The sequence below is a fragment of the Ctenocephalides felis genome, unplaced genomic scaffold (assembly GCF_003426905.1).
Source record: "Ctenocephalides felis isolate EL2017-DRISC unplaced genomic scaffold, ASM342690v1 CF-g0.4_SCAFFOLD_00663, whole genome shotgun sequence".
Taxonomy (NCBI): Eukaryota; Metazoa; Arthropoda; class Insecta; order Siphonaptera; family Pulicidae; genus Ctenocephalides; species Ctenocephalides felis.
The window spans coordinates 6917-27177 of NW_020536817.1; the positions used below are offsets into that span (position 1 = coordinate 6917).

Sequence of the window (20261 nt, forward strand, 5' to 3'; positions counted from 1 at the left end):
ATTCAACTATATTTTCTTTCTAACTATAAAATTAACATTTTGTTAAATTAATCGTAACGCGCACTTTTAAATATAATGATTAAAAAATATCTAAATAGAAAAAATAAATTGTGAATTTATAAGAAATGTAATAAAAACAATATTTTATTTTTCTTATTGTGGTATGCATTTTAATTTTTTTAATTGAAGTAATATAATGTAAAATATATAAAATTAATTTTATTATGAAATAATAAATATGAAATAAGGTCCTTTAATTATTACTCCGCTCGATTAGATTATGTTTTGATTATTCACTTTTTATGTAAACATATATAAACGTCGTCGTCCAAGTTATAAGCTCTTATATTTCTTATAAAGTTGCAGTGCTTACAATAATAAATCATTTCAAAATCATTTAGTATTTTTCGAATTCTTCATAATGGTATGGAAAGTTCTAGCAGTTTGTCTAAAGGCACGATACCATGTTAGTTTAGTTTTTTTTTCAATTTTTAATTTTTTTATTTTAATTTCACTAGTTTTTTTCATTTTTATATAGTTTTATATAGTTATTTTAGTTATATATTAATATATCTATACATATTCTTCTCACACATCACACAATTATTATACGTTATCGTCATGTGTCGATAAATAGAATTTTCTGCCAATTTTTTTATAGAATTAACATCAACTACTCTAACCTAAAATTAATGAAGAAATTTAATTAATTAGTCAAAAATATAAGAGCAGAGTACCAAACCATCCTAATATTCTATATTAGGCCAAGAATTTATTGAAGTCGCACGGCATCGAACGGCTAAAAAGAAAACGCCCCCTCGACGGATCCGACACATTGACTTCCACATAATATATAATATATTCATTCTAATTAGCAGTACTACTTATTTAGTTGTTTATTTATATTTTGATTTATTTTTATTGTGTTTAGTTTATTAGTTCTGTCTTTTTTATTTGTTGATATAATTCACAATTTATACTCATTTACCTCATAGATCTTTTTATTTTTAAGTTTACTCTATTTAATCACAAAATTTAAATTTAATATATCAAAATTGAAAAGGCTTACTACTGGGTAACCTTTTAGATCTAATGTTTAATATTTCATATATCATCAAAATGACTGACTGTCTTCCTTTTTGTAAAGACAGATTGTAATTCAATAAAGAGAATAAAAAAAAGTTTATACAAGACATGATCCACATATAAGCATATTAAATTTAAAATGAAACTGCATTTTCTACTTTTGTTTCTAGGCATTGCGCACAACCGGGATAAGGAAAAATGACCCGCGAATCGGAGAGATGATGGAAAATCTCGCCGTGGTGCACAGGAATTCAGGATTCGAAGGCGGTTCTCCTGAAACGCAGAAAATGGATAGGGAAACGTTCAGAAGGTTTGAATTTAAACTTCATGTTAATTAGTACATTAACATATAGCTCAAAGATCATAATGTCAAAATTAAATCAAAATTTAGTTGAAAAATATTACTTGGTTTGGTTTCCTTTATTTGTACATCTTCAGTTAATCTATAGAATTATATTCGATATTTACCGAAGACAACTCTAGTGATTTTAGTTGGCTCCAGCATATTTAGAATCAGGCCATTTTGCAGCATGATCTCTTGAAACAGTTTTGCATTCAGATATTGCACTCTGTGTCTTATGTTTACTTAATATTTCATTTTCTCCGATTAAGCCATCTTGATGTTTTATTTTTACTATTATAAAATTTCAAAAATAGAAAACCTACTACTAGCTAGTTGTCCAATAATTTTTTTTTCAATTTTCTACTAATTACTAAATATCGTGCTTACTCTTAAGAAAGTATATAATTGGAATTGCATACTTTCAATGCATTAGGAATTTAAATTTATTACAAAATAACAAATGTTGCATAATAGCAGAAATCGGATTTAATTAACAGTATTCTTGAACTATGCTGTTATTAGCAAGAGTAATACAAATATCAGGGTGGATTTTTAAATTTGTTATATTTTAGTAACATTAGTCTTACCCCATCGAAGACATATGGATGAATGATTGTTGTTTAGATTTAGAGTTATTATATAGCGTATATCCAGTTTTCTGTAAGTTGTAATCGATGCATCGGCGATTTTGATTTAACTAAGGTGACCATTTTCTTTAAGTCAAAACCGGGGCTGTAACTTGTTTTGCTAATCCGGAACAGGAGAGAGGGTGCATTACGCTAAATGACTTCAATATGATTTAAAATAACAAACACTATATTCATGAATGCAATAAACATCAGCTTTTTTAAATAAATCAAATGTTTCAATTCAGAATTACTGACTTTTATTAATACTTTTTTATTCGGTTATGTGTTAGGTTACATTCTACCTTACATTTTTGATCTATGCGATTTTCGATTTTAAGTCTTCTATGAAAAATGTTTTGATCTTTTTCATAATTAACATATTGTTAGTAATGAATAAGCACTTGTGCCATGTAGTGAAAAAATTCGTTTTCATAATTTTTGCTAATTCTCGTAAAGTTTCCGTTGTAATTTTATTGTGCAGATTCAGTTTAATCCTATACTATGTAAAAACCCAGGACCGTAACAAAAGTTCAAAATTCGGAACAAATAATGATTTTAGGAAAACCTGGGGTACAAGGTAGAAATCCGGGACTGTCCCGGCCAACCCGATACGTATGGTTACCTTATTTTAACTCTTATCCATTCATAACATTTTTTTTTAATTTTTAGAAACAACTTTCTTTATTTTAATTTCCATCAATGAATGTTTTTACTGAATTTCGATTATTTTTTTGTGTAACTTAAAGATTAAATTAAAGTACAAAAAACCTATTATTAATTAAGGTTTATCCATGTCTAACGCTATTGTTTTAAATTTTTGGGATCTCCTTTCTTTATTTTAATTTTTTAATGGAGAATAATAAAATCTGAAGATACAACAGATTTTTAGAGGTGACTGAGTACTACACAAACCTATGGCCAAGCTGTATTTCTTCAACAGAGTTTCTGAAACTTTGCGCGATTAGTAATCATGCCATAACTCAAAAATGGATGTTTGGATTTTGCTTCGTAATTTAAAAATGATTGAATAATGAAAAGCGCAGTAATAATACATCAAAACCTTGAACCTCCAAATGTACCAAATCAATTGAAATGAAATCAGTGTCAGATTATGCACTTGCAATAACTATCAATATGCTCCATTAACATTTGTATGATTAAGAATTCATTAAAAATAATTTTTCCCTTAGTTTCTGGCACTTGCAATAACAATCCATTAAGAATATTTTTTCCACTAGTTCCTTGTCCTCATATTTCCGACAATTGAAAATTCTCACTGTTCTCCTGTATATTTTTGCTAATTACATATAGAATAATCCTGAACGCTTCAACTTATCCTCCATGTCGAATTCCTATTATAATACAGGAAATTTGACTATAAAAGGACCAACTTTTAAATTTGAAACTTCTTTCAATACCATAAACTAAAGAGGAGTACATCTTTTTAATCTACTCCCACTATATGTTAGGGAATTGAGTGATCGTCATTTTCACAATACCATCGTTAAGCTTTTAAAAGCCCAAGTTTCTTCGATACTTCTAAATTTGCCAATTTCGATATCAAATAATATTTTGATAAGGAATGCCTACTAATAATATCTGATACGACTTTTTTTTCAACAGTTACAATTATTTTTTCCTTTTTCCATATTTTTATAATTTTTATTCCAGATTATTTGGAAATTTTTCTACTCTAAGTGTTTTATCATTACAATTATTTTCATATTATATTCTTTTTTTGAGACTGCCCTTAATTATTATTTTCCAAATTTTGGACTTAAATGAAAATTGCGTTACGGATATTTAAAGGTTTCGTTTACCATCAAATGAATCTCAAGATCTACAAGCCTTAAATAAACTATCTCAATATTATAACATTTTTTCTTCAAGTTATTAGATAATACCAATGTATGGTTTAATATTGCTTTAGAGTTGTGTTTTACTCTAATAAATTCAATTAAGATAATTTATTTTTTGTAATTATTAAATTTAACACTTTGGGGACGGCTGTCCACCTCAGTGGACAAACATACTCTGTGAGGCACACGCTATTTTATAAACAGTGTTTCAGTTTGAATCGAAAAGTTGAATAAATTACATATAGCAGTGATAAACATTATTGTATTTTGAAAAAAATTTAAGTTCTTTTAGTAGTATTGTTAGCCTTTTTCTTTGCTATATGTTTTTTTTAATATTTAAAACGACCGAGCGCTTTTACATTGGCAAAACGACTGGTAAATTTTGTGAATTAAGCAGTAGTGAAGATGGGTTTCAAATAGACATTCATACAGACAAATTTTACGAAATTACCATTCGCACCGATGATAGTGATGAATGTGATGATGATATTATCCAACCAACAAAAAGAAGAAAAAGTTCGATAAACTAAATGAAGAGCGGGAAGACATTAGCGAATGTGCCGATTCTCCTTCAATAATCGAGTTTGACATACATCAACAAACACCCCGACTACAAATACCAAGCAATATAAAACATCCAATAGATTATTTTATAAATGAATTATTAGACAATATAATAGAAAAAATAAACCGTTATGGCAGCAAAAAATGACCAAATATACTGACTAATCAGTGGCATATTCTAAATGCGAGTGATAGAAAAAGGGATTGTATTGTCTGTTCTGACAGAAAAGCACTAGGTGGAAGGCGGCGAACAACATTTTATTGTAAAACATGTCAAAATCAACCAGCTATGCATTTTAGAAATTGTTTTGAACGTCACCATTCTTTATAAAATGATCAAAAATAAATTATTATTATAAATGTATGTCCTTCAATAACCACAAATTTTTATCAAACAAATTGCATAACATACATAATAAAATCAAGTTTACAGCCGGTAAAGTAGATTGTTTTGAAATCGGTGCCGTCCTGAAAGTGTTAATACTGTATCCCAAATATAAATATAAATATAAATATGTGGTATGCAGTGCGTAGAAGTTCTACATTCACAATCAGAGTTTTTACACTAACAATTTTCTAGAAATATTTTTTATGGGCAAAGAAAGTTGGTCTGGCACTGGCTAGTAAATACACATGACCATATTTTTTTGTCAAATCCGGGATGGCAATTTTTACTTACGTTTATCAGGGACGGAGCTAGGTAAGGATACGATACGAATCATTTTTTTGAATCAGAATTGCGGATTTTTTTATTTGATTACATTTATTAACTATGGTATTATATTATATCTTATATTTTTTTTATCTATATGTTTTATCGCTCGAGTCTTGTATAAAATTCTATTTAATTTTCTTCGTACTTAATTTGAAAACAAATGGCATATGTTTGTTTGTCTCAAATAATCTCAAATAATTTGTCTCGATAAATTTTATTAATTTTTCTATCAATTTTCGAAAAACCGGGACAATTCGGGACAAATGAACTAAATCCTGGACATATACTGCTTTTGAAAAAACCCGGGACACAAGGTGGAAATGCGGGACTGTCCCGGCCAAACCGGGACGTATGGTCACCTTAATATTATATTAAACTGTTCTTACGTGCAATAATGTTAATTTTGATTTTAGATATATTATAAAAGTATATCATTTGCAGCGTGGTGGCGCCGAACATCGTGCTGATAGCGCGCGCGTTCCGTCACCAATTCATAATTCCGGACTTCCAAGGATTCGCGAAGGACTTGGAGGAAGTGTACTGGAAGTGCAAGGGCAATAACGATGGCAAGGTGGGCAGACCGTCGCGCGTTGTGAACCCGGACGACGATCCCGCCGGCGAAAATGTACTAGCAAAAAACGCCCACTCACGATGGTCAATGCACGACACACACAATAATCGTTCGTTAACAATTAAACACGCCATTATAAACGAGTTGCATCATACGAGAAATATTATTGATAATTAAGTAATGGATAAATCGCGTAACATTTTATGGTTAGATTAAAGAATATATATTGATTTTTATTGTCCTTATCATTTCATATCATTTCATATCATTGGACTATTCAGCTAAAAATTATACTAATAGACAATTTGTTTTAGAAGCTATTGATATTGCATCTAAACTGAAACAATCGACTGCTGAACTATTAATAGGCGGCTTTTAGAATTCCAATCCATTAATCGGCTATTAACAACTTAGTGAATGGTTGCCTCGGTCAATAGAGCTAGAACGTCAAACGTATTGTAGAACTGTAACAATAACACAAAACACCCGAGAATAAAAGCGAAAACATAGCCTTCCAGCTGTCTTGAAATATCTTCAAAAAAATTTGGAGATTTTTATTACTTTTATCAGAACCTTGTATTCCTTCAGCACTGAATATCAACCATAAGCATCGGCACTAAAACATTTTACTACAAATATTTGACTTTATCTATTAACACGTTTTTTATTGTGATGCTGATTGACATGAATGCTATAGCATTCAAATTTTAAAGTCAATTATTTTGAATTTAATTTCATATAACCTTACGCTTTTGTAATTATTATACCTGTCAAAGTAGCCACTAACCGATTCTTAAGGCATTTTCGTATTATTTTATCTTTCCTTATAGTAAAAAAGAATACTCGACGTGGATGCTATAGCATTTATGGTATTTAACACTAGAAAGACGGACGAATTGAGTATACCTACATTGCCTGAAAACAGTCAAAATGACTGCGTCGTGAAAAAAATAAATAATGCGTTTAGAAATTTGTTTAAAATTAATTTTTAATATTTCATGTACTATTTACATTTATACAAATTATCTATGAGTGCTAAAAATAAAAAAATAGTACATCTGAAAAAAAAAGTTCATTATTTTTACAATTCATGCAAATATAATTTGAGATCTTTTTATTATGAGTACATTTTCCGGAAACATGTTTGTTGCAACTTTGACACGTATTATTAGTTTTATTATTATTACAAAGTCTTATTTGGCAAAATTTTCTTTTATTACTACTGGTATTTGCATGATGTCTGTGGGTCATCATTTTTCTTTGATTTTTTTGTGTTGATGTCGTGTAGTCCGCAGAAAGCTGATCTGCCAATTCAAACAAAAACTGTTCTCCAAGGATTTGTTTTCTTTGGATTTTTATTCTTGTCGCTTCTTTGTAAAGAATCCAGGCATTTATCGCAGCCAAATCCAAAATATTGAAAAATATTTGCAGGGGTCATCTACGTGAACTGGATTTCACGGTATATTTTCTTTACCTTTGATCTGTCATGTTTTCTTTGCTGACCATAAATAAGTCAATTTCAAATTTTTTGCCTCATAGGCCCCACGAGCATATAAAATTCCAGTAAATGCACGTATTTCCGGTAACGATGTTGTCCAATCGTACCCCAAAATTCGACTGCCCTCTTCTTCTGTGCACTGTTTTATGTGTTTGATAATATAATTATCTATTATCAATGAAAATGCACTGACAAGATCACCTGTAATAATATTCTTTTTTGCAAAGCTAGTTGGCCCTTTCACACCCTTGAAAACACAGATGATGACCTTCCTGGAGTACCACCTTCGGCAATTTTGGTCCATACAGTACCATCGAGAGAGGTTTTCGTTTCTTGAATTCTTTCATCAGTTCCTGAGCCACTTAGCACCCTCCTGCATACACTGATGGCACTTTCATTTTCATCAATAGTGATCACCTTTATCGCTACCCTCAGAATTAGATGATTCACGTGGAATATAATCCGATTCATCTTCTGATGATTGTGCCCAATTTTCTGCATTTGATTCTATGTCGGAACACTCTTCACTTATGTTTGTTAGCTTTTGCAATAATTCACTTCTCTTCGACATTTTATTTATAAGTTCTAAAAAATCATCTGAACAACGCCTTATACTGAAAGTTACTACGTGAAAAAGACCGGTCTAATGTCAATACTTACCAAAATTTGGTTATTCTTATATAACAAATGCATTATCGCATATTGGAGATGAATGCACGCGAGGTAACGATTTGCAATACAATAACAAAGCCGTTTGTAATGTAAAATTTCTATAACAGTCAAAATGACTGTTTTCCGTCCATGCAGGCATAACATGTAAGAATATTGAAAATAAAAGTGAGATAAAGCAAATAATACGATTTATCTACGCATTTATATGTTGTATAAAAAGTCAAAAAAATTCACGAAGCTGCGACTTCAAATACATAGTTATTTTTATGTTTGAAAATGGAAAACAGTCAAAATGACTGCGTCCGTCTTTCTAGTGTTAACGATTAAAATATGATAATCTGACTAGAAACGGCGCTTAATCAAATTTCACAATCAATTTAAAATAAGCGTCAATTTTTGTGCCTTGCCGAAACGTTTGCTGTTCGCGAACGTGTTAAAGCAGTATATGTTTCGACTTTTAATCGGTATTAGTTAAACGCTCTTGCAATTTTGTTAATATAATTTGAGCCACATTTTTTGTTTCATCTAAATTCCCTTTTAAATACCCCACAAATAGTTACCATTATAAAATCAAAATGTAATGTAATTTGTATTTTTGAAATCTAACATTGGCAATGTACATGGAAACATTTTTCTTCAAATTCGGTGAATTTTTCTTTGCCTAAACTAAAAACTACAATGAAAATTAAAATTACCAATAGCTTAATTCATAGTGATGAATCTTGAATCAAAGTCCGACACGCAACATGTCGTCTCCGTATACACAGGTAATCGAGTGGATGTCGTTTATGAACGACCCTCGTAGCGAAAGAGTTAATATTAATTGTAATAAATAAACAGTGAACTAAAAGATCTTCTAAAACTTAGTTCTAAAAGGTAGTCTTCAATCTTCTATTTCTACAATTATAAATTGTGCTAATATATACATAAACAAAAAATACAAATCACGCAATAAAATTTTAAAAGTTAATAATAATTAGTGTTGATATCACAGTAAAACTTACCATCTTTTCCTGAAGAAAACTGAATAAATTTTTATTACATTTTTGCTCATGAAATTATCACATTCTTACTGTTATTGTGTATTTTATATTACCATTCCCAATTATAAATTTATTATTTATTACACCGCTTAGCTATTGAATGGTTTAGCTTTTGATTGATCTATATGCTGCTGTTCGGGCCAGATTTTCTCTACGAAGGAAAAAGTTCAATCATTTTTTTACACTCATAACACTAAACAAATTTTGCACTTTAAACATAACAGTTCCAAGAAAATATTTAGACATATGCAGCTCGATAGCTCCACACTGAACGATACAACAATTTTGTCACATAGCACTTGCGATTATTACATCATAAATGAAAATAAAAACCTTTACAAATCTGAATACATCAATCTGTACGGCATAACACCACGTTGTTGAAAAGTCAAAGGCGGGAAAATTTAAAAGTGGAATCATACTGCTTCTAAAATATATACATATATTAATTTGAAAGACAAGTCACACTACTGCCATTTTTTTATAAAAATGTGTACGGCGCTGCCGTAAAAAACGTATACAACTAAACATGTCTTTAAATAACAAAGTGGCCCACCCAAAGAACTTGATTTTTGAAATATTTTTTTTTCAATGTTTAGTTGTTAATTAATAAGTCACTTATTAACTACTCTTTACTATATATTTTTGCACACAAATAGACGACACACACACGCGCGCGCATATGTATACATATATATATATATATATATATATATAACTATCATATATATATATATATATATATATATATATATATATATATAGGGTGGTCCTTAATATGGACATTTTCGAATTTCCTTGCTCGCAGGGGCTCAAATGCTACCAAAATGATAAAAAAAAGCCTCTATGAGTTTTAACTCTTAATATTGTGTCATAGATAGCTCGCAATTCAAAGTTTTGTATAAAAATAGTATGAAAAATTTTCACAAATTAAAAAAAAATTTTTAGATATAACTTAGCAAACAAATGTTTTGCAGAGCGTCGAATTTTCAATAAAAGATGTCACGAATTGTCACTTTTAATTCATTTGTCGATTGAATTTCGCACTATCTAAAAGTTAATATTAAGAGCTAAAACTTTTACAGATTTTTTTTTATCAATCTTGAAGCCCCTGAGAGCAAAAATGTCTAATTTTTCAAAAATAAAATTCAAAAATGTCTATATATATATATATATATATATATAATAACTAGTTTTTGAAAAAAATATCAGAATTACAATTCAACATATTTAAATTCCAGAACAAAAAAACTCATTATTCCGGAAAAAGTATTTATCGTCACGTATGATGCAACTTATTCCCAATGCAAAATCAGGCAGACTTATAGAAAAAATCAATTAGATTTTGCTTATTCCTTTTATTTAAATACATATTTAAATAAGTTAAAAAAAAGTCAGGTTGAAAATAGTTAAGTAGTTATTTAACTACCTGGCTGCATATCTGATCTATTGTTAACACAATTAATTGTTTGGACAGAAATTAAATTGTAGACTGTCTGGACATGGAAATCATAAATTTGTTTTGTTGTTTGTGGTTATTATATTTATTATTTGCATTTTTTAGTTGAATCAATATTTTTGGGAATTTGGTGCATGTAAATCGGGAATCTTCAATTAGTACAAAAAATATTGAATTTATTTACAGCTTCCGGAGATACTAGTTATCTCTCGCGTTTAATATTGTATAATTAGGCTACCATATAAATCTTTGTGTAAACCAAGAATTATATCGTAAAACAATTATGTCTGAATAAAATTTACTATACTGTATTTACTGCAGACATTAAATTTTCAATTCCATATTCAATAATTAATTATTGATCACAAATGCAAAAACAAAATATGATTTTTTTTTTAATATTATTTTTTGCAGTTATGTAAAATTTACTATAAATCTGTCTGCTACTTGTTTCTATAGCCTTTGCACGAATTCAAAAATAACCAAAAAATCATTAATTACTAATGCTATAAAATATTAAATATTATTCTAATTTCTGCATTATACATGCTTATTCATATCTGCACAAGTACTACAAGCACATAATTTACGTGTAAAGGCTATTTTCGAATATACATTCAGTTCTCACTAATACCAAACAAATACACATTTTTGTTCATAAAATATACCGTTTTAATTTTTAATAGTTTTAAATCAAGCAGAAATATGGCATTTATAATCAAACAAAATTAATAATAAGTTGTAGAAGAGTATGTTTTTGTTGTAGTATCACCCTTGATATAAAAACGACTGCTCAATCGTTGCATCAAAACATACATTTTTATAACGATTTTAAGAATACGAACAAGAAAGTTTTAATATTAAATACATTAATTTCAACAAATTACTAATTTATTGATTTAAGAAATAAAACTGATTATATTAAATCAGATTTGCTTGATTAACATAATACATTGAACTCGATTTACATAGCCTACAAATCTACACAACACATTGCACATTGGCTAACTTGTGGGGCATCTTGGTCAGCGGGATATTGTGTCGTCTGTGGTTTATCAATGTAATTATATATATATATATATATATATATATATATATATATATATATATATATATATATATATATATCGATTATATAATCGTATATTAATGCTATATACGAATTAATATCGAGCTCTTCTAGGATTTATTGATCAAAGTTCTAAATATCAAACAATTGATCAGTAGGTATTTACCATTTTTTGACACGAATTTATTATTATTTAATTACACTATTTAATTAAATATTGTGGTTTTTTAATTTTCATGTCTATGTCAAATAAATATTCTCCAGACGGGCACGATATTATTTTTTTTTGAAAATATAAAAACATTATTATAACAATTTTGTTATAATGCAATCAAATATAGTATCAAATTGCAGGTGAGTTTAGCATGGTAATATGTTTTTTAAATATGCTTTTTAATGTCGTTTGCTTCAATATAATATAAAAAGGCTACGATAACGTAAGCCTTTTATTTATGTTTGAAATAGATTGTGTAAGTTTGATATATTATAAAACATTATGAGAAATATTTGGTATTCGCATAAAATATTTTCATGGAAAAATGATTGGCTTTAGTTAATTAAAGATAAAGCAAATAATATAATCCAAGAAATGAGAAGTTGTAGAAAACTAAAACTAATGAATTTATGGAAACAAAAGCTGATTTAATTTCTTGCAGATAAATATTTAAACGTGTTTTCTTTTAAAGAAACTATACAACAATTTAAAAACTATAACAATATAAATTTGAATTATAATTTTACTTTCCTCATATTCCACTGTTCAAGTGACCATGAAAAGCAACCCAATAGCCCTTCATTTCTAATTGCAATATATTTAATTTTAAGCCAAATTTAGCCAAAATGCCATTTTTATTTGATACCATAATCAGATCTATATTTTTAATGCAGTAGCAAAATCTGTTCAAAAACCTTGTAATTACAAAGGAAGGAGAAGTTTGTTTTCATCAAAAAATCCGATTCGCTAATTATATGTTTTCTCGACCTTTCAAGCCATTCTGAATCGAATGAGACCAAATTTGGAAAAAGTATGTGTGTGTGTGTGTGAACAGATTTCTTGCCGTAAATCGACGTTTTCTCAAAAACGGCTGGACTGGTTTCAAAAATTAAAAAGCCATTCGATGTATCTCGATGAGGACTAGCGTTTATAAATTTTGCGCGACGATCAGCCAAGCCGTTTCCTTGTAAATCGCAGAAAAGTGAAGAATTTTTCGTCCACGTTTTAGCCCGCAATCCTGAATCGATTTTGAAAATTCAAGAACTGTTCGAAAGATATCGGTTGGGAATTGTGTTGATTAGTTTTTGGTAGAGATTGGCCGGGTCGTTTTCTTGTAATAAAGTGTTAAATTTTTTTTGAACAATTTTTATGATTTAGTAGTCTTATAAATCATACTAAAATATTACGGCTCTACGACAAGTCGTTTAATTTTAAAAATTCTTCAAAGTATGCAAAAATTAGTATCTTTTTTCGCATTTGTCAAAATTAGACCTTTTATCGACGTTTGTTCAAAAACGCCTGAACCGATTTCAGAAATTTAAAAACCATTTGATGTATCTGAATGAGGACTATCGTTTGTCAGTTTTGTGCGACGATCTGCCGAACCGTTTATTTGTAATTTGGAAAAAACTTTTCGTCCACATTTAAGCTCATACTTCATACCGAATCGATATTAAAAAATCAAAAACTCTTCGAAAGATATTAGTTGGGAAAGGTGAAATCTACCGAGCTGTTTTCTTGTAATTATCTGTTAAAAAAAAATTAAGCCGATTTTTATGGAACTTATTTTGGCAATATATATCATAGTCTAATAGAACTTACTAAAATATTACGGTCTTACGATAAGTAGTTTAATTTTAAAAATTCATCAAAATTTGAGAAAATTAGTAGTTTTTTGAGGTTTGTTAAAATTAAAATCGGACGATTTACTTGATATAACGATAAAGTACTTGGTCTTAATGAAAATACTAAACCATTAAAGTCCTATAGAAACTGGTTCAATTATAAAAATTGTTGATTTTTGAAAATTTGTTTTTAGAAAATACTCCGAGATTTAATGTGTTAGTTCGTTTTCAATTATGTGTTCAATAAATCCACTCGGAATACTTTTAATCATTCATAAATTAATTTATTTTCTATTAATAAAATCGATTATTTACACATATCGGGAAGTTCATGTTAACTTGCCTTAAGGCAAAATTCCAATACCAACTAGTTATTTTATTTGAACAGTAATCAGAACTTTTATGAGCTATTGTGATGAATTCCTTTTACAAACTACATCGGTTTCTTTATAGATAGCAACTCAAACAGTTGTCGTTCACTATGTGATACAGTAATGCCGAGTAAGGGCTATTTTCACTTCGAAACATATTGCTATCTATATTTCCAAGTCAAAACCGATGTCACTACTGCGTGACATCAGGCTGCTCGAAACGGGTAACGAACGCGGAATCACTGATTTAAATCCCGTTGTTCTAATCGTATAAGCAATATGAATTCGAAATCTAATTTTACTTTCCTCATTTTCCACTGTTTACGTGAGCATTAACTGGTTCTGTTTACGAGCTCGCGTCTAAATGTAATTTTACCATGAGCCATTCTTATATTTGTTATAGCGATGTTGTATATCATACCAGTAAAGTTAGTTTGCGAAGTGATAAATCACGAAAAATTATAATCTGTTTGAATTTTGATTGTTAAACAGATACGGTACAATGTGCGAATATATTCTGTTGTCTATTTACATTGGGATCAACGCAGGAGTCGGTGGCGATGAAAATATGCGAACTATCGCATCATAGCGTGGAAATATAGATATTATAAATATTTTAGTTATATTCTATTTTATATTTTGTCATGTGATTCGAATGAGAAATTCAAACTCTTCGTGCATGGAATCGTGCCTTGTGGTAAATTGATGGAACTTCCCGCACCAAAAATTTAAATTTTTGAAGAAGCTTTAAAATTTTTGAGAATTCTTAAATTGTTGAAAGAAATTGACTTTAAAAATTTTTTTTATATACTTTGAAAATTTAGAACTTTTTTTCAAAGCACGCGCTGCGTAGCTATTTTAAAGACGAAATGTCCAAGCGCGTAAGCGCCGCGTTGCAATCGGTACGGAACCCATAAAAACGTAAACAATATTTGTACTTGTTTTTAAATTCTCTATAAAATATTTCATAATTTGATGTGCATACGTCTAATGATCATTTTTGACCGCCAAATGACGTTTTTTTTTTACTTTTTTTATTAGATCTCCGAAACCGCCGGACCTTCCGTTCCAAAAACTTGATCAGCTATTCATTTTGTCAAATAAATTGTTTGTCACATATTAAAAGAAAAGTTAGACATGAAAAAGCCGTTCGCGTATTTGCTGCCGCGTTTGCTCACATTAGGCCAATGTCATGTTCGAATGGACATTTTCAACGTTCTTTAGGCGTAATAGATCTGATTTTTGGTGTCGATTAAATACTGTAGATGAATCTTTGATTTACCATTATATTCTTAAAACAACGGTGGACTGCAAAGAGGAAAACAGCTACAATAAGAACAATAGCAGTTATTATGGCTAGTCATGGTGTTATTTTAATCGACTATCTTCAAAAGGTAAAAACCAATACGAAAGCATACTACGCATCGTTGCTTGACTTACTAAAGACATAAATTGCGGGAACCACATTGGCAGGAATAGAAAATCCTGTTTCACCAGGACAACGCGCCGTTGCCTTTGCTGTGGCAAAAATCCACCCGTTGGAACAGCTTGACCATCTACCTTTCTCACCAGTTCTGCCCCTGCTAAAACGCTAATTCTTTTTATTTTCTCATCTAAAAACAGCCCTCGGAGCACATAGATTTTTGCCAAATGTCAAATGATTTTTGCAATGAAATTTGCCAAGTACTATTTGGATGGTACTATTTTGGACACTATTTGGTAGTGTGTAGAGTTATAAGGAGTTAATACTCAAATACAAATAAAAAATAAGAAAAAAAAAATTTGTTAAGCCGTAAACTTTTCAGCCCACCCTTGTATATACGATATATTTCAAAGTTCAAAGCAAACCACAGCTTTACTGAAATTGTGACCATTGTTCATTTCTCAAATGTTTGATTGTACGCTAAATTTCACTTTCTATTATGAGCAAACATTACAGATTAATAAACATTGTTTATTAATCTGTATAGCATGTATAGCAATATCTGTTATATTCTGCATAGGTTGCTAGCTACATTCCACAGCTGGCTCGCATGAACCCTGATTTTTGGGGTGTGAGCGTCTGCACCATTGACGGACAAAGGTTGTCGATTGGAGATTGCAATGTGCCATTTACTTTACAATCTTGCAGGTAAATTAATATATTACATACAGCACAATTTACTATAAAACTGCAATATAAAACTTGACGAAACTTTCCTAAAAATTGTTTAAGAAGTTTTTTAAATAAATAAATGGAATCATTTAATTTATAAAATAAATTATTGTATAAAAAGAAAGAGCTGGGCCAGAAAAGCTCAGTGAATAGGACCTTTTACGTGTTCTTTACTCTGTCACATAAAATTTATTAAACGAATGGCCCAAGTTATTAAGCACTGAAAATGGATTTGTTAACGATTTCAATTACATTTCTGTTTTTAATACTTGATTTTTCTAGTGAAGTGCCGACTTGAAACTTTACTGATTGAATGATTCGAATCAGAGGGAAACCAGATTCGTACAAATAAAAGCTAACAATAAGATAAAAAAACATCGATATATTTATTGTAAATGTGACTATTTACGATAAAAATATTTTTATCGTAGGTAAAAACCATATGGTTGAGTTTAACCAATATACTCGACAAAGTAAAGATTATAATTGTAAACATAAAATCAAGAAATATATTACAAAAATCATTAAAAATAATTTAATTTTGAAAACGGTTGAAATATTTGGAATCTCGAATCTATTGGGTCTATTGATATTTTATTTTATTTTATAAACGTATTCGGCCAACTATTGAGAAGTCGAATGGCTTGTATCTCACATGTAAGCAAGTTTATTTTTTTATTTATATATTTATTAACATTGCTTTTTATATATTTATTAACATTTATGTTCATACAGGTTGTATCTCAATAAATATTTCTCAGCTTCGAATCAACTTGTTGAGGCCTTGATTCGAATGATTCGAATCACTTGATTCGAGTTGGTTGGATCTTAATTAATAAATAATTCTGTTTAATTTGTTAAAGCAAATTAATTTTAATAATGTATTATTTTAGTAAACCGTTGACATATGCCATAGCATTGGAAAAGCTAGGCCAGGCGACGGTTCATCAATATGTCGGTCAAGAACCAAGTGGTAGAAACTTTAATGAACTCGTACTAGATTATAATAGTAAGTATTGACTTTTTTGCTTACTTTTCATAATAAAACATTATAATCAACCCGATTCTCCTATTCGTAGAAAGACCGCATAATCCTATGATAAACGCTGGAGCGATATTGGTTTGTTCGTTATTGAAAACTTTAGTCAAACCTGAGATGACTCTAGCTGAGAAGTTCGACTATATGACCACATATTTTAAGGTAAACTTTAATAATAGAATTCGTTAATTATAAAATTGATATATTGGTATAAACTTTGTAACAATGAGATAATATTCGATAAGATGCTTTAGGTTTTAGGATAATATAATGTGTTATCCATTTTAGATTGAAAATATATTTGCGATTGAAAAAAAACCTTACGGTGTGAAATAGCAATGAAAATGTCACGCAATAAACTTCGAGCGTATAAAAAAACTTAATTTTCAGCGCATTTATTCATTTTTTGTACAGATATTAGCAGGTAGATATCCATATTATCCCGGCAGTGCTATCGATTTTAAACTTCTCTGAGTCGAGTTGGAGTTTAACCTATTGTCAGTTCACAGATTTGCATTCGCCCAATGCATTCGTTATTGTTTTGTATTTATAAAAAGAGGTGTTTAACGAAATTAAATATTTTTCGTGCAGAGATTGGCTGGTGGAGAGAGTCTCGGCTTCAACAACGCGGTGTTCTTGTCGGAACGCGAAGCCGCCGATAGAAATTACGCTCTTGGTTTTTACATGAGGGAACACAAGTGCTACCCGGATAAAACTAATTTACGTGAATGCATGGACTTTTATTTTCAAGTAAGTAGACGCCAGTGTTGTATAGAATTATATTTAGCTAACTGTATTCAAATATATCAGATAAATAGTGGTGTATGGAATCGTGCCTTATGACAAATGTCTGGAACTTTCCGTACCTTAATCTATTTTCTAAAGCTTTACAATTATGAAGACTATTTTGAAAAATTTTGATTTTTAAGAAAAATTGCACTTTTTTAAAAAATGTTCATCTATTTTTTTTTAATTCTGATTTTTTTAAAGCAATTGCGCTGCATAGACGCTTTAGATACGAAATATCGAAGCGCGTCAGCGCAGCGCCCACAGAAATGTAAACAAAATTTCTACTTTTATTTAAAAACTCTATGAAATATCTCAATCTGATGTGCATATGTCTAATAATTATATTTGACCGCCAAGTGGCGTTTTTTTTCTTATTTTATTTCCGGGAGGGTAAGTTATAGTAATCGCAAAAAATTGTAAATTAGCATTTCTATTTATCTTTACGGTTTTTATGTTTCAAAGATTTCTGAACATTTTGCCGAATTGATGTATGTATGTGTGTCCGGATACAAATTTTTGTCGACGATTTCGGGAACACGGATCAACCGATTTGAATAACTAAAAAACATGCGATATCTTTTGATTCGGAGACGTGCTGATTAGCTTTTGGCAAAGGCGCAAAAAATGATAATTCAGTTTTTGAGATAACGGAGCGTTCGATTTGAATAATAGATCGATAAAATTATTTGTAAGAAACAGCTCTGCCAATCGTTTGGTAAACTTAACGAACACGTGTTCTTACCGAACTTCATTGTAAGGTTGTTTAATTTTTTAAATCGGTTTCATACGAATACATAGTTTGGTCTCAAATGAATTAAATTATATTATTTCATATAGTTATAAACTAAAATTTCTCTAATGAAATAACCAAATTATCTAATTTTTCTTATTTTAGTGTTGCTCCATGGAGGCAAATTGCGACAGCATGGCAGTAGTTGCTGCCACTTTAGCAAATGGAGGAATTTGTCCGATAACTGATGAAAAAGTCTTAAGACCAGATGTCGTCCGAGATGTCTTATCATTAATGCACAGTTGCGGAATGTATGACTACTCTGGACAATTTGCGTTTAAGGTTATTACCTTCATTAAATTTAATAATAGATACCTGCTGGTGTATGACAGTGTGCTCCCGTTATTTTGTAGTTTATTTTTTTTTAGTTTAATCGAAACCTAATAATAAAAGAAATACTAAACGGAGTTGAAATGTTTTGCTTGCCGTATTATTGCATTTAATAATACTTTTAATCTGAAACTGCAATTGCAGGTCGGATTACCAGCAAAATCCGGTGTCTGTGGGGGCATGTTGGTAGTCATACCAAATGTTATGGGCATCTTTACATGGTCTCCACCCTTGGATCCACTTGGAAACAGTTGCCGAGGAGTTCAATTCTGCGAAGTAAGAATACAATTTATGAACTGATTAAAAATATTGATTAATCTGGGAGATTTCTCAGAAAGTGAAAAGATAAAATTGAGTATTCAAGTTGTATAATAAAAAATGTGCTTATGAGTGCTATACTGCATCCATTTAAATATAAACTCTGTGTATTAATGAAACATTTATGAAATTACAAGAAATAATTATAAATGTTTTTAGGAATTGGTACAAGTTTTCAATTTTCATCGGTACGATAACTTGAAACACGCCAGCAACAAAAAAGATCCAAGAAGACACAGATATGAGACCAAAGGGTTGAGCATTGTTAATCTTCTGTTCTCAGCAGCTAGCGGTGATGTTACAGCCCTACGCAGGTATTAATTCTTTCAAATATGATCGAATTAATTATTGCATTTTTGTTTGTCTTTTTGCAATAACAATTATATGGTTTGTGATAATTTGAATATTTCAATCATCTTTCAATTTCGGCAAGGCAAGGTGCACGACTTATAGATAAATATTATGGCGTTTTAATTATAACATTGTTTTTGACTTTAGGCACAAGCTGTCCGGTATGGACATCACCCTGTCAGATTACGACGGTCGTACCGCTTTGCATTTGGCGGCTGCCGAGGGTCACCTTGACTGCGTGGCGTTCCTTCTGGAGCAAGGACGGGTACCTCATGATCCCCACGATCGCTGGGGCAATGCTCCTCTTGATGAGGCCGAGACTTTTGGACATCATCACGTGGTGGAATTCTTGAGAGCTTGGGATGAACGCGTACGGAGCGGGGAGGTAATATATGTGTATATACAGGGTGCTTCAAAAAAATGTATACATACTTTGAACTTCTATAGAAAATTTATTTACCGTTCTACAAAGTTAAATTTCAGGAAAATAGAAAGCTGAAAGTCCAATGTAAATGAAACATAAATAACAAATGTTAATACTGTTCAAATTGGTGACCTGCAACATCAATACAATTCTGGGTACGAGTCACCACTGATTCTTTACATCAAAAGGTTGCAATTTTGTGAATAGATTCAGGAGATGGTAAAACGTGAACCGGGATTTATGGGTAGCATCATTTAGCCTCGCACTATCACAGGGACGTACGAGCTTATCTGGATCAAATTTGTCGGGCCAGTGAATAGGACGGCCAATCGAGTTTCCAGCACGCT

At 30.3% G+C, this 20261-nt stretch overlaps 1 protein-coding gene across 1 annotated transcript; it reads left to right on the forward strand.

Moving 5' to 3' along the window:
* Nucleotides 1-421: 421 nt before the first annotated feature.
* Nucleotides 422-19875, forward strand: LOC113367066 (glutaminase kidney isoform, mitochondrial-like; the record flags this gene model as incomplete). The annotated part of the gene is made up of 11 exons (XM_026608699.1): nucleotides 422-466; nucleotides 1257-1396; nucleotides 5638-5821; nucleotides 15722-15849; nucleotides 16767-16882; nucleotides 16953-17074; nucleotides 17504-17662; nucleotides 18597-18773; nucleotides 18966-19097; nucleotides 19299-19453; nucleotides 19638-19875. Coding segments are annotated over exons 1-11 (1596 nt in total), but the record flags the coding sequence as incomplete, so codon positions are not given.
* Nucleotides 19876-20261: the final 386 nt, after the last annotated feature.